The sequence below is a fragment of the Culex pipiens genome, chromosome 3 (genome assembly GCF_016801865.2).
Source record: "Culex pipiens pallens isolate TS chromosome 3, TS_CPP_V2, whole genome shotgun sequence".
Taxonomy (NCBI): domain Eukaryota; kingdom Metazoa; phylum Arthropoda; class Insecta; order Diptera; family Culicidae; genus Culex; species Culex pipiens.
In genome coordinates, this window is record NC_068939.1 from 156,747,687 (window position 1) to 156,762,962 (window position 15,276).

Here is a 15,276-nt window from a genome sequence, read left to right on the forward strand (position 1 = left end):
CTTGTAGATAAAAAGGAAGACACTAGTGGTTGGTACTAGCAATGGTGGCCGACAGCTATAAAGTCAACTTCGTTTTTTTTTTTTTTGATCAAAGTATTATTTTCTTGTGTTATTTTGTGTGTTTTTTTAAATGCATTTTTGTTTTTTTTTGATAGTATGTGGCTGTTTTTAAAACCTCCAAACATAATCTTTAGTTAGGGTTGTTTTTTTTAAATATTTTTTCAGCATTGTTATTTGAATATTTCCTCTTTCAAAAGTTGCAACATGCTACAACTGTTTATTGCCCAAATTTTTATCGAAATTATCTTTTTTTGTTGTTGTTCAGAGTAGAGGTGGGCAAAATCGCTGGTTTTTAGGAGCCGCTCATTTTCGTTCGCTCATTAAAAAGAGCCGCTCTTTTAAACGGCTCTTTCTCTCTTTTCAAAAATTGGATGAACAGGTTTTTTTTTTAAGAATCGTGTGATTTTATAAGTTACTTCACATTGGAACTGAAAACGAGAAGATGCCCTTGAAAACCATAGGTCTTGGCGGTCTCTATGTCAAGATTTCTACTCGAACCTAAACGTTCGAGTAATTGAATGGCATCCAAACTTAATTCGAAAAATTGCTATTAATTTTGAAATTGAGTTTATTTCTGCAAGAATTGGACTAGTGCTGATACTTTATTTGAAGAAAACATTCTGTGAACTCGATAAAGTCTAGAACGCTAAAGTGAAATCGGGCAAAAGGATTTATTTTTTACCAAACCAAAAACTATTTAGTAGATTTTTGGTAATATTTTACAAATTACGCAATTTAAAATGCTCAAATTTGTATACCGGTTATACTTTAATGAACAATCAGTTGTAAAGTGAAAAGTTTTTTTCATGTTGTTTAAAATATGATTTACTTTTGGGATTATTTTTCATAAGCATTGGAATATTTGAAATTGCATTTTCAATTCACAAAAACAAATTTAATACTACATTTTTTTTAAATCCAAAAAATATATTTATATCAAAAATCATGCTATATTGAGCCGATTCTTTCAAAAGAGCGAAGTTTAAAAAAGAACCACGGTACTTTCGCTCTTTTCAGTGAAGTGGCTCTTTGAGCGGCTCGCTCTTTTTTTGCTTTTTTTTAGTTTAAATTAGTTCAACTGTTCCGAAGATATACTTTTTGGGAAATGTGGTTATTGCGAAAAATGTTAAAAAACGCAATTTTTTTGACCACGCTTTTTCGGATAGAACCACCCTAATTATTGCACCCTAAACATCATGAAAATACTTAATTTTGACAAATTTATGTTAATGTTTTGAAAAGTAATTCCATCTTTTGTTTTTGAAAATATATTGATTTAGTCTGTTAATTTTTTGATTTAAACTTATTTTTGTTTGTATGGCGCACTTGTACCACGTGCTTTTCTGATTTTTGTTTACATTTTTTGCTGTATCTGGTATAACGAAACTGGTTGAAACTTTGAGCGTTTGTTTAGTGATAGTATACGAACCAATTGCCTAGAAAAGTTTGACTCCATCATGTATATCAATCCATCAATTTCTCAAAAAGTGCTAAATAATCGTTGTCACAATAAAGCACACAACAGACAAATTGTCGACCAAAGTGCTGATACGCCAACATTATTGGCACGATGGCAATACATGCGTTTCCCCTTTTTAATCTCATCACAAACTTTGAAAAATGGAATATCACAGATCAAAGACGTCAAACTTAACGAAACAAATATTTCCTTTTTTTTTAGTGACAAAAACATAAATGATAATTTTTACTAGCCTTATCAAGTGCAATAATTTAAATTATTCCACGAATTTAATTAATTATAATTATAATTTGGTTTTAAAGCGTAAAAAATCCATTCATAATTTTGATTTTTACGTCATTCAGGAACAACGCTCACCAAAACCAAGAGCTTCGCTTTGGTGTAAATTTTTACTGTTTCGCAAATGTATAGCTTTCCATCATTTTCCGGACACCGGTCGATGTTTCACCGAAAGTTGACCTGACTGCAGCAGAAGCCGTCTGGTCTGGGCTCTTTGTTTTCCGCGCCGACCATTTTTTTTTATATCCATTATTGCGTTGGAGTGGGGTTCACAGGTGAAACTGATGAAAGTTCAAGTTCATCGCTTTTCATATGTCAACCCGATCCAGTAAATTTCACCCGCCCGCAAACCGACCTTTGGCTCAAGTGTTGACGGGCTTTCCCGTCTCGTAAAAGTTCCCTTTTTTATCCTCTTTAGCAGCTTTTGTTGTTTTGACGAGTTCCTGGCTCAATATAGCACCCTTCTTGGCGTCCTCTTTTCACAAAATGTACACCAAGTTGCATAAAAAGATGATAATTTAAGGATAAAGGGAATTTGTATTATATATGTAAAAACTAAACATATTTGATTACAAAGATAAAAAATTGAGTTCTCGTATAAATAAATAATTAAACTAGATATTCATTAATGCGACTGAGTGCACAACCCTTCCTCCCCTTCAACTACTTCATGTTGTGGGAGGTTATGGGCGCTTTTCACGCGATAGCAACAAGCACCTCAACAACACACGAGATGACGACGGTGTGGCAGTCAGTGTGATGGCAAGATTTATGTTCGCACTCTGGGTTTTGTTGTTTTTATCCCTATCTCTTTCGAACCTTTCCCCTTTCATATCTTGGCAGCATCCGTGACGCGTCAGTCGATCGCGACGCGCAAAAATGTCAGCGTCCCCGTCGTCGCGAAAATTTAGGTGGAAAACTGAAAAAGCACTGACGTTGGCGGAAAAGATCCTGATTGTGCTTATAGCTTCTAAATGATGTCGGCTAAAGGAAATAAGACTATTTAATTGCAATTTCAAAGAGACAAAGTATCTAGTTGGCTGTGAAAATTTTATTTGTGGCTTAATTTCATCTAATAAAAAAAAAAAAAACACCATAATAAATTCAAAACTTATTGAGACCAGATACTCAAATAATTTTAAACCCTTTAGAATCCGCTTAGTTTGTTCATTTTTTATGGTTTATCAATTTTCGAGCAGGGGTAAATAACACAGGCATACCAAATTTTGGTATTACTTGAGCAAATAACATTAACTAAAATGTGCCCGTGGTTGCCCCGTAATAGAAGGTAAAATATCATACAATCATACCGAAATCTTGTATGTGGAAGACTACAAGAAAACCAAAACATGTTATTCCAAGGGTAAAATAATCCCACAAAATAAAACCAGTTCAATACCAAGTTGAGATATTCTGGATTTTGCAGGGTGACCACTCAAATCCCATTTTCAAATTCCCGACTTTTTCCCGACTTTTTTCCAGACTTTTCCAGAATGCTCAAATAATACGCATTTCTTATCTAAAGAATGATTTCATACAAAAAACTTTCTATAAGAAAAGTCAATATTAACCACAAAAAAATTAAATGAATTTAAAAATAATCCAAATATAGGCATTTTTTGTAAATACACAAACTAAACAACAATTTAAAAAAGCCTTAAAAAATGGGATTAAATTATTATGATTCAGAGTAGAAACACAAACAATAATTGTTTGTGTTTCTACTCTGAATCATAATAATTCAAAGACTAATTATTAGTCTTTGAAAAAAATATCGAAAGTTCAACAATACTTATAACTTCCTTGTTATTTTTTAAATTGGCAAAAGTATAGTTTTTGATACTTCGTTTCATCTGGTTCGTTTCATCAAAAGGTCAAAGATAACTGAACTTAAAATTTCGTTCCTATTTTTTTAAACTTCATCATCATTTTAAATCAAAGAATGATTAAAACATAATTGCTGATATTATTCATTCAAAGGATTTAGAAAAATATCAAGGAATTTATAAAAAAATGTTTCTGCCAAGTTCCCTTTTTAATTTTGTAATTTTTGATATTTTTTTTTCAATTTTAATTTATCTAGTGGTCAGTATTTAACTGTTTTTTTTTTCAATGAACATTCAGTTTGATATGATTTCATGTTTTACCACTTATTTTAAGCAAAATGTTTGAAGAGACAATTTTTTTAACAGTTTCGCAATAACTCTAACTTTCTTGGATTATTTTTTTTACAATTTCCAAATTTTCTTTATATTTTCAAAACGTAAAAAAAGTTTTTAAATTTAGGATTTTATTCGATATTTAAATTTTCCGAAAGCTGAAAATCCAGCTTTTTGTATAGTAGGTAATTTACCCATACTCTCAAAAAAAGTTTAAAGGCAACATTTGCAAAAAAAACCTATTTTTAATTACTTAATGAATTTAGTTAAACAATTAAAAATATTTACCAAAAAAAACCATTGCCAAACTCAAGTTGGAATCTGTTTTCAAATATTCAATCTATGTGACAAAATGAAATAGAATCATAACTCTAAGCTGGCCATTAGGCTCTATTTTTATATTAGTTTATCATTAACTTAACCTCTTGTTTGATAAACAAAAAAAAGAGATCATATGATTCATGAAAAATATTATGAAGATCTGTGTCAAAGACTCCAATATAAATTAAGATTTTGAATGTTTTAAACAGCTTTTCCATACTCAAATATATTGAATTAGTGAAAAGAACCTTAAATTTTAAGTAAGTTACTAAAGTAGAATTGAGCGAATTCAATTTGAAAATTGCACAAAATATTACAAAATTATTCAAGAGTTAAAAAATAATTTTCAAACAAGTATGCTTAGAATTCCCGACTTTTCCCGACTTTTTGACAAAAAATCATAAATTCCCGACTTTTTCCCGATTTTTTGCGGATTTTGGCGAATTCCCTACTTTTTCCCGACTTTCCCGATTTCCCGACTTGAGTGGCCACCCTGATTTTGGTACATTGCTTGAATACTAAAACTTGGCATTGCCCACATGGTTTAATTTTTTGGTATTCCCACGCCCTCGGATTATCAGATTTTGGTATTCCTGTGGTCTTCCACATACATGATTCTGGTATGATTTCATGGTATTTTTACATCTATTACTGGGCAACCAAGGGCACATTTGGGTCGCTGTAATTTGCAAAAGTAATATCTACATTTGGCATTTTCATGCATTTTTTTAGTGCAGCAGTTGTAGTTATTGAAAAAACGGAAATGATCCACAAGCAACAGCAAAATCTACTCAGCTGAGAATTCCATGTTGTTCTTAGTGATATTCTTCGCCACATCGAATATATTTGTCATTGATGAATGGCTTATCCTTGAAGTTCTTGAAGCCTCTCAAAAATAACAAGATTGGGAAATAAATGTTACGAAAATGAAATTGGATGCCAGTCACCAAAAGTTCAATAATGCTATCGATTGACTCGTTAATCAAAGTATTTTTTTTATCCCAACTTAGGGATATTTCAACAATTTAGAAAAATTCTTGGTGGTACATAACAAATATTCAAAATAATTTTTAACATTTTTGGTTTTCAAGTCATCTTAGCGCAAAATGAATGACCCTGTCAAAATTGGTCAACATTTTCCCATAGTTTCAGAGGAATTTGATAAAATACTGTAATACAACAAGAATACCAAAATGTGGTGTCCGATCATTGAAAAAATATGCAATATCAAAACAATACCTTAAATAGGTATGATACCATATTTTGCTCTTGTATAATCCTTAAGACAAATTTTAAATGTACAAAGAATACCAAAATTTGGTATTGATACCAGAGAAAGGTATTATTACGCATTTCCCTTGTTATTTACTCGGGTTCGGGTATCGATTGACTAGTTAGTCAAAGTATTTCGTTATCCCGACTTAGAAAAAAATCAACGATTTTACAAATTTTCTTAGTGGGTATATCAAAAAAATTATAAAAAAAATCAGCTTTAACATTTTTGTTTTCAAGTCATATGAGCGCTAAATTAATTATCTTATCAAAATTGGTCAAAATTTTCCAATAGCTTCAAAGGAATTTGATAAAAAAACTCTGTAACACAAAAAAAACAAATTGTGGTATCCTTAAGGGGTATAAAAAAAAATTGTAAAATTAAGTTTGAAATTTTCAGTTTTCAATGAAAGCATTCGCTTTGAGTCTTCATTTTTGCGCAAAATTAATTACCTTATCAAAATGTATTAAAATTTTCCCATGGTTTCAGAGAAATTTGATAAAATACTGCAATACAAAAAAAAAACCAAAATGTGGTATCCGATCATTGAGAAATTCTGCAATTTTGTAATATCAAAACAATACCTTGAATTGGTATGATATCAAATTTTGCTCTTGCATAATCCTTAAGACAAATTTTAAAGGGTTCCCCGAGCAGATGGATAATAAACCAATAACATTTTATGTTATTTATAACAAGTTTTGTTATTCACCGTTATGATTTCTTTGTTATTGAATTTTTATTGTAATAACAGACGAATAACATTTTTAGTTTTTCTTCGAACAAATCTTTGTTATTCTTTTTTGTTATTTTAACAACTAATCCGATCATCCCAATAACAGTTGAAGTTATTTTTCCATAACAAAAAAAGTTATTCCAATGTTGTTTTGGCTTTCAACCAATATCGGACCAATAACAAATTTTGTTATGATAACATAAACTGTTATTAAACTCTTATGCAAAAATGGATTTTGCAAGAATATTCCATAACACTTTTTGTTATTTTAACCGTATTTGTTATTGAAATGGCATGAATTTTGTTAATACCGTCTGCCCGGGTCAGGAATACCAAAATTTTGTATTGATACCAGTGAACGGGATTATTACGCATTTCCCATGTAATTTACCCATGCTCTTAATGAAAAGCAAACAAGATTCCAAAAAGTTTTATTTTTAATACTGAAAATCGGATCAATAGATTCAGATAAATCGCGAGTTGAAAATTAGGATTGAGGGTTGATTAAACGACATTGAGTAAATTTTTTGTTTTCACAAAATATGAAAGGATCTGTATTTTAGCAACTAGAAGTGTGATCATCAAAATTTAAAAAAAATTATAGGAAATTTTCTCAATTTTTTTTGTGTTTGTATTGTTGTACAAATTATTGCTAATATATATATTTTTTTATGGCCTTTGCAAATATTTTTTATGTCCCTTGACTCTGACCAAAATCAAGGAAAGGACGGGAGGGGGGGGGGGGGGGGGGGGGGAAAGCGTTTTAAAAATATATTTTTGCACCAGTTCCGTTATTTTGCAATCATAAGTTTTAAAAATATATAAGTATTAGAGTGTAACAAAAATGACTTTTTGGCGGGCATTCAAGGGTTTGTTCCGGTGGGCATACTAAGCCCAAATCCAAAATATGAGCTTGATTGGACGTAACAGGAGCTGGCGCTCCGCCCTTCAATTTTAAATGGGATTTAACCCGTAAAACGAGATTTTTTCAAAAATGTCACTTTTTGAAGCATTTTGGCCACCAATGCGTTTACCAAAAACATCACTGGCGTGTAGGCCAGATCCTTGCGCATCTTTTGGTATATATAACATTGACATTTGGAGCACCCTGGAGCTCGGTACAGGCCTTCAAAGTTTGGCATTTTTCGAAAAATCGGTCCCGGCAAAAAAGATATGCGTCGCGCCTCGCGACGCCCTAGACGCCATTTGATTTTGCCGGGGCCGATTTTTCGAAAAAATGCCAAATTTTGAAGGCCTGTACCGAGCTCCAGGGTGCTCCAAATGTCAATGTTATATATACCAAAAGATGCGCAAGGATCTGGCCTACACGCCAGTGATGTTTTTGGTAAACGCATTGGTGGCCAAAATGCCTCAAAAAGTGACATTTTTGAAAAAATCTTTTTTTACGGGTTAAATCCCATTTAAATTGAAGGGCGGAGCGCCAGCTCCTGTTAAGTCCAATCAAGCTCATATTTTGGATTTGAGCTTAGTATGCCCACTGGAACAAACCCTTGAATGCCCGCCAAAAAGTCATTTTTGTTACATCCTAATAAGTATCGACAAAACTGGAATACTATTTTTAAAATTTTGAAGTTTTTTGGAAAAATATTTTGATTTGAAGAGGGGGAGGAGGATGAGCGACATAAAATGTTTGCAACGGTCGAATCTGTGCTTAAGCCCAAGACCCGAAACATTTTATAGACTTGGTTGCCAAGGGGGGGAAATCAAAATTCCTCGTCGCGACGGCGTTGTGGGTTCGCGATCGTAGTACGCGATATCGAGCATCGTTGCGTCGTCTTCGCAGCCCGACCCAAACCCAGTCCTCTAGTGTGAAGCGGGTTGCTGATATGTTTGAAGAGCTGCGCTGTCAAGAGTTCAACAGATAACGCACCATCATGGCCCAAAGCTGTCATCGTACGCTAAAATCAATAGACGCTTTTCGGGATGGGAAGATTTAAGATTTTGTGGGAAGCGAATAAGATTTTTGCAATTATTTGTGTGTGTGTGAAATTAATGATGTCTTCAATTATTTTCAACAGCTTACGTTTTTTTGGATTCACAAGCTCAATTATATCTTGATAAGCATTTAATATTGGTTACATAAGGTAGTATTATCGTGGGACACAGTTTTTTTTAACTTTAATCTGACCAAAATTTCAATTAACTCAGAAAAGAAAGAATTTAAAACCCAGAAAATAAAATAAAAATATAACAAGCACAAAAAAGACAAGCTAGTAGCTAAGTGAATTACAAATACGACTACCGTTAACTGGGGTGACTTTAATAGCCCGGGTGACATTGATAGAATTTTGATTTGGCCACTTATTTTGATACATCAAATGTAACAGTCACATTTTTGCATATATGTTCGATAATAAGCTATCCCTTAATGCTTACATACGCAAAATTCTCAAAAATGTTGAGATATTACTTTGACGGGCACTTAAAAAACCTATCAAAGTTACCCGGGGCTATCAAAGTCACCCCAGTTTACGGTATCAATTTAAAAAAGAAGATATAAGCCGAATGGCTTTCCAAACCATTTAATGACTATTTTAAAGATCTCAGATATCCAACGGCTGTAGGAACATTATACGAAATCTGGTGATATCAGTTAGCAACTTATGTGTTTTCACACCCTAAACAGCCGTGATTAAGATCAAAACTTGTACCTATGCAACAACCACAATAGAACCAGCTGCAGTTCCCCAACAACTCTACAGATATCATAAACTGCAAGATTCTCATATCACAAACGTCGTCGCCGTCGCCGTGTTCCTCTGCGGTGTTGCCGTGATTGATGGCGCTCAAACTGCCACTAAATCCCGCGGGTTTCGCCCGTTTTGGCGGAAAAACAGTTGCACCTGTCGCGCGGGTCGGAAAATGATTTAGGAATCGCTTTTGGCAATAGATCTCCCTGAGGGGGCTGCTTGTTCCCCGAGGGAGGTTGCGCTATAAAACGGGACCGATGTGGGCGATTACTGGTCAGAGTGTGTTTTGCCTGTACAATGGGAGTGTTGGTTGTGATTTGCGCGGTGTTGCTGGCGACCGCTGGAGGTCCAGTCGGTGCCGGGAAAGCCAGTTCCAGCTCCAAGTGCGAAAAGTCGTTGACGACCGCCAGTGGAACGAGGGCCCCGTCAGGTTTATTGTGAAATGAGGAGAATCGTGTTGGTATTAATATGATTTTTTTAGGACCATACTGTCCGGGAGATTTGATTTTTGAAGACACGTTCGATAGCTTCGATTTGGATACCTGGCAGCATGAGAACACTTTGGCTGGCAATACGGTAGACGAGTAGCTCAATCGTAAGACATTCACTCAAACTCTGGCTTTCTTGCAGAACTGGGAATTCCAGTGGTTCACCAACAATCGCTCCAATTCGTTTGTGAAGGAGGGAAACCTCTTTGTACGTCCTACGCTGACCGTTGAAGAGTTCGGCGAGCCGTTCTTGAGGTCGGGAATCCTCAACATTCACGGTGGATCACCGGCTGAGCAGTAAGGAAAGATACCATACAGGATTAAAAGATTTTGATGTAAATGTCTCCTTTCAAGATGTACCAAGGCCAGCTTCCACGGCTGCGAGCGAACCGGTAGCCACGTGCACATCCTGAACCCGGTGAAGAGTGCCAGCCTGCGAACGGTGGACACGTTCGCGTTTCGCTACGGAAAGGTTGAGATCAGCGCCAAACTTCCGGCCGGAGACTGGCTGTGGCCAGCGATCACGTTCCTGCCGAAGGTCAACGCGTACGGATCGTGGCCTGCTTCCGGCGAGATCGACCTGCTGGAGTCCAAGGGTAACCGGGACCTGATCAAGAACGGGATCAACGTCGGAATCGAGCAGGTCACCTCAAAGCTTCAGTTTGGTCACAACGCCGGTCACAATGAGGCCTCGACGACAACGTTTACGCGGAACTCGGAATCGGGCAAGGGATATCACACAGGGTTTAACCGCTACCAGATGGAGTGGACTCCGGATCACGTGACGTTCAGCATCAACGACATCGAAACGGGAACGGTCAAGGTGGGAACGGGATTTTGGGCGCGCGGGAACTTCAACCTGACCGCACCCGGAATGGACAATCCGTGGCGGTATGGCAGCATCATGGCACCGTTTGATCAGGAGTTTTACTTCCGGATTTCGCTGGCCGTTGGAGGGGCGGAATACTTCTCGGACGACGATATCAATCCGACGAAGAAGCCGTGGCGAAACGATTCACCGTATCCGATGACGGATTTCTGGAACGGTCGCAACGACTGGTTGCCTACGTGGAACTTGGACGAGGATGCCGCATTGCAGGTTGATTACGTGAGAGTTTGGGCTCTGTAGAGTTCATATATTGATGGTTATAATGGGATTATAATAAAACTTATTCATACACGTTTTAATCAAATATACCTACTTGCAAAATAAAATATAAATAAATGAATAAATCTCGGACCAAAACATCAAATTTAACCGTACTGACACCCAAAAGTCCCAATATTTGAATATCCGCAACTAAAATCTAGCCAATTTTTCGTCCACGGTGATTCCCAGTTTGTTTGAAGACCATCGCGGTTGCTGATATGCTGCTCCGAGAGCAACTTGTGCAACTCCGATTAGAGAGCGAGAGATAGGCGTTTGGTTTTTCTGGCGTTGACTCATCATCTGCACACCACGCTACCTGTAGAACGGACTCCAGTGTCATCGACTCGGTTTGCTCAGCCTCAGAGCTGATGAGTATAAATAAAGATTGATTATAAAATGCCTGTTGGGAAGTGTTGCCAGAATTTCGGATGACTCAGTATCAAAAGTTCTTGTTTGTGAAAAAAGTAACCTTCTGAAGATCACTTTGAGGATCAACCAGTTCTTGATGTTCACTTTGGACACTGGCAACCTTGCCGCAGAATCTCTCGTTTTCGGCTTCGAATATAAAACCGTCGCGCCGTTCTCAGCGTAGAGCTTAGTGCAATCCGGATCTTCAGCCGGAGTACATCGCGTGTGTGTTTACAGTCAACTGTGTTCGTCGCGTTAGAACCGGCGATATGATCGTGTGGCTATCAGTGCTGGCGTTGACCTTCGCGGTCACGGTCGGCGCCGGCAACGGGCCGGATTCGGTGACGCTGGTGCGCGATCGCAAGCCGTGCGTCAAATCTCCGACGACCGCCAGCGGGAGTGCGATCCAGCGCGGACGGAAATTCTGCAGCGGCGAGCTGATCTTCGAGGACAACTTTGACTCGCTGGACTTTGAGGTCTGGGAGCACGAGAATACGCTGGCCGGCGGTGGGGTAAGGAACTGGTTTCGTGTGGGTTGTTGCGTGCACGAGTACCCCTAATGAGTGTTTGTTTTGTGCTTTGCAGAACTGGGAATTCCAGTGGTACACCAACAATCGATCCAACTCTTTCGTCGAGGATGGCGTCTTGTATTTGCGGCCAACGTTGACGGCCCACGAGTACGGTGATGGGTTCTTGACCTCGGGTACGGTCGATTTGCAGGGCAATCGACCGATTGAGCAGTGAGTACTTGAAGCTTACAAAATTGAACGAAGCACTCAAACAATCGTCTTTTTAGATGTACGAATGCAGCGTTCTACGGATGTACCCGTACGGGAACGGAGACTCACGTGCTGAATCCGGTGAAGAGTGCCCGCCTTCGGACGCTTCCCTCGTTCAACTTCAAGTACGGTCGGGCTGAGGTCCGTGCCAAGTTGCCCTCGGGAGACTGGCTATGGCCTGCAATCTGGTTGCTACCGAAGCGTAACGCGTACGGAACGTGGCCGGCGTCCGGTGAGATGGATCTGATGGAGTCCCGCGGTAACGAGCAGCTGATCGTTGACGGAGTGCAGATCGGTACTCGCCAAGTCGGACAGACGCTTCACTTTGGACCGAATCCGTCGCACAACGGGTGGAGCACGGCAACGCGGACCAAGAACGCCCAACCCGGAAAGGAGTACAGCAAGGAGTTCACCACGTTCGGTTTCACGTGGAGTCCGGAGAACATTACCGTCAGCATCAACGGGGAACAGCTGTCGGTTATGGAAGCAGGAGATGGATTCTGGAAGCGGGCAGGTTTCGACAAGCTGAACATGGAGAATCCCTGGCGTTACGGAACCAAAATGGCGCCGTTTGATCAGGAGTTCCACTTCATCTTGAACTTGGCCGTTGGGGGAGTGAACGGGTATTTCCCGGACAATGGACAGAATCCGGGAGGGAAACCGTGGAAGAATAGCTCACCGCAGGCGGCGACGGACTTTTGGAACGGCAGGGATAATTGGCTTCCCACGTGGAACTTGGACAAGAACGATGGGAAGGACGCGGCACTGCAGGTGGATTATGTAAAAGTTTGGGCGCTGTAATTGTGACTGATTTAATAAATTTTCATTGAGTTCCATAAATGCCAGAAAGTTTGTTATTTTACCTCAAAAAATGTGTGAATTTGCCTCTTTTTCAGAGTAATTCGATATTATCAACCTAAACTATGCAGAAGTCTGAAGTCTAAATTCTAATGTCGAAAGTCTGAAGTCTAAAGTCTAAAGTCTAAAGTCTAAAGTCTAAAGTCTAAAGTCTAAAGTCTAAAGTCTAAAGTCTAAAGTCTAAAGTCTAAAGTCTAAAGTCTAAAGTCTAAAGTCTAAAGTCTAAAGTCTAAAGTCTAAAGTCTAAAGTCTAAAGTCTAAAGTCTAAAGTCTAAAGTCTAAAGTCTAAAGTCTAAAGTCTAAAGTCTAAAGTCTAAAGTCTAAAGTCTAAAGTCTAAAGTCTAAAGTCTAAAGTCTAAAGTCTAAAGTCTAAAGTCTAAAGTCTAAAGTCTAAAGTCTAAAGTCTAAAGTCTAAAGTCTAAAGTCTAAAGTCTAAAGTCTAAAGTCTAAAGTCTAAAGTCTAAAGTCTAAAGTCTAAAGTCTAAAGTCTAAAGTCTAAAGTCTAAAGTCTAAAGTCTAAAGTCTAAAGTCTAAAGTCTAAAGTCTAAAGTCTAAAGTCTATAGTCTAAAGTCTAAATTCTAAAGTCTAAAGTCTAAAGCCTGAAGTAAGTAGTTTTTTTTTGTTTTTGTTTTTGTTTTTGTTTTTGTTTTTGTTTTTGTTTTTGTTTTTGTTTTTGTTTTTGTTTTTGTTTTTGTTTTTGTTTTTGTTTTTGTTTTTGTTTTTGTTTTTGTTTTTGTTTTTGTTTTTGTTTTTGTTTTTGTTTTTGTTTTTGTTTTTGTTTTTGTTTTTGTTTTTGTTTTTGTTTTTGTTTTTGTTTTTGTTTTTGTTTTTGTTTTTGTTTTTGTTTTTGTTTTTGTTTTTGTTTTTGTTTTTGTTTTTGTTTTTGTTTTTGTTTTTGTTTTTGTTTTTGTTTTTGTTTTTGTTTTTGTTTTTGTTTTTGTTTTTGTTTTTGTTTTTGTTTTTGTTTTTGTTTTTGTTTTTGTTTTTGTTTTTGTTTTTGTTTTTGTTTTTGTTTTAGAAGACCTACGGAATTTATAGAGATTTATTCTTTTTTTGTAAGAATTTAAAAAGAAGGGTAATTTAAACAAGAGCTTTCGAATTCATTGCGGTTCTCTTTTCTTTTTTATGAAAATTGAAACAAATTGTGGAAAGAAGGGTACATTGTACGAGATCTATGCAATTTATAGAGATTTTCCCTTCTTTTTATTAGATTTGAAGATATACAAAAGGGTACAGCAACAATCATTTGTAGGGAATGATTCATCCTGAGAAATGGCGAAAGGATTTGTGGGGAATGACATTCTGGGAAATGGTCTATTATGGAGATTGGGATATGTAATTGCCGTTTGGGAGCTCCAAATCAGATTTTCATACAAACTTTGGAAAAGACGGGTATTTGCACTCGAGAAAAAAAAAATAGTGGTTAATAATCGTTCACGTATTACCATTGCTACGAGCATAGTCATGGTCAACAGTCAAGAGTGACGGCTGATAAAACGCATTCGGAAAATGTCTTCCAGCGATGGAAAATTTAATTAAAATTTCCCCATTCATCTCCAGATGTAAAAAAAACCCTCCCTCTAAACAACTTGTGTAACCGTCATATTTCCCCTCCGTTATTGAGTTCGCCAGCTCTTTTTTTCCCTATTTGAACCTCGGTCCATTTTTCTTCCCTTTTGTGAGCTGCGGTTTTTTCTTCTGGGAAAACTAGGTGGGTTAGCCATTTACCAGCGCGCACTTCTGATTGAAGGCAAGGGAGGGATAGTTTTTCTTCTGCTTCTTCTTCTCTCCACTCTTGCAGAACGCTCCGGATTGGTTTTCCTCAGATCTTTAACCAATCTTTAATCTCCGGTGCGGGGGTTTTCCTACCCGAAAGTCGAAACTTCTCGCTGATGAACAGTCGAGGGCTTTCGTTGATCAGCTCAACCCGTGTCGTGTCGTGAAGGAGCAGGTAAGTGTGTCGTTTTTCCCTCAGAAGTTTTTTTCTTCATTAATCAACCTCATCTCGATGCAGACTGCAGCTTGGGGACTGGGATTTTTGCTTTCAATTTTTCTTTGTACAGTTTGAGGTAGCAATACTCTGCAATTTTGAAAATTTGGTAAAAAATCATTAAATTCTCCATAAATATTAATTTGAGTTAATGTCCTTGAAAATTTCTTTGAATCATAAGAAAATTACTTCAATAAAACAATATAAAAAAATTACAAAATTAAAACCACTGCTTTTTCCAAGAGAACTTCATAAGTGCGACTAACGAAGCAGCGCTACCAGCAAGAAGTTGTGACTTATGGGACTTGGGAATTTTTGCAGCGATTGAAAAGTGCAGCCCGAAAAAAGTATGTCTTCTTGGAGCTGCAGATTGAGTTTATAGTTGGAGAAGCTAGCAAATGAGCTATCGCGGTACGGTGGCACTTTTGATCGCGCTGGCAAAGTTCGCCTTTATTTGAAGGAGTTCTTTTTTTTTTGGTTCTGTGGGAATTATCAAGAGAGCGACTGAATTGAAACGAAGAAACGTTTGATAAGAAAATTTGGCAATCAGGTGTGGCATGAATCGTTTGATACATAGCGCGAC

The 15,276-nt window shown here is 37.2% G+C and overlaps 2 protein-coding genes across 2 annotated transcripts; both read left to right on the forward strand.

The window, feature by feature from the left end:
- The first annotated feature begins 9,251 nt into the window (after positions 1-9,251).
- LOC120415275 (beta-1,3-glucan-binding protein-like) lies at positions 9,252-10,747 on the forward strand. The gene is made up of 4 exons (XM_039576748.2): positions 9,252-9,449; positions 9,501-9,595; positions 9,650-9,804; positions 9,862-10,747. Exons 1-4 carry the CDS (start codon positions 9,317-9,319, stop codon positions 10,634-10,636), a joined length of 1,158 nt encoding a protein of 385 aa, XP_039432682.1. The 5' UTR covers positions 9,252-9,316; the 3' UTR covers positions 10,637-10,747.
- Positions 10,748-11,235: 488 nt separating this feature from the next.
- On the forward strand, positions 11,236-12,684 carry LOC120415068 (beta-1,3-glucan-binding protein-like). The gene is made up of 3 exons (XM_039576467.2): positions 11,236-11,577; positions 11,651-11,805; positions 11,862-12,684. The coding sequence occupies exons 1-3, from the start codon at positions 11,335-11,337 to the stop codon at positions 12,643-12,645; spliced, it is 1,182 nt and encodes a 393-aa protein (XP_039432401.1). The 5' UTR covers positions 11,236-11,334; the 3' UTR covers positions 12,646-12,684.
- The last annotated feature ends 2,592 nt before the right edge of the window (positions 12,685-15,276 follow it).

Excerpts from the sequence above, each read along its gene's own strand:
- LOC120415275 (XM_039576748.2), top strand. The coding sequence starts at position 9,317 with ATGGGAGTGTTGGTTGTGATTTGCGCGGTGTTGCTGGCGACCGCTGGA. Across the intron at positions 9,450-9,500 it reads TGGAACGAGGGCCCCGTCAG|GACCATACTGTCCGGGAGAT; the intron begins GTTTATTGTGAA and ends TGATTTTTTTAG. Across the intron at positions 9,805-9,861 it reads GGTGGATCACCGGCTGAGCA|ATGTACCAAGGCCAGCTTCC; the intron begins GTAAGGAAAGAT and ends TCTCCTTTCAAG.
- LOC120415068 (XM_039576467.2), top strand. The coding sequence starts at position 11,335 with ATGATCGTGTGGCTATCAGTGCTGGCGTTGACCTTCGCGGTCACGGTC. Across the intron at positions 11,578-11,650 it reads ATACGCTGGCCGGCGGTGGG|AACTGGGAATTCCAGTGGTA; the intron begins GTAAGGAACTGG and ends TGTGCTTTGCAG. Across the intron at positions 11,806-11,861 it reads GGCAATCGACCGATTGAGCA|ATGTACGAATGCAGCGTTCT; the intron begins GTGAGTACTTGA and ends TCGTCTTTTTAG.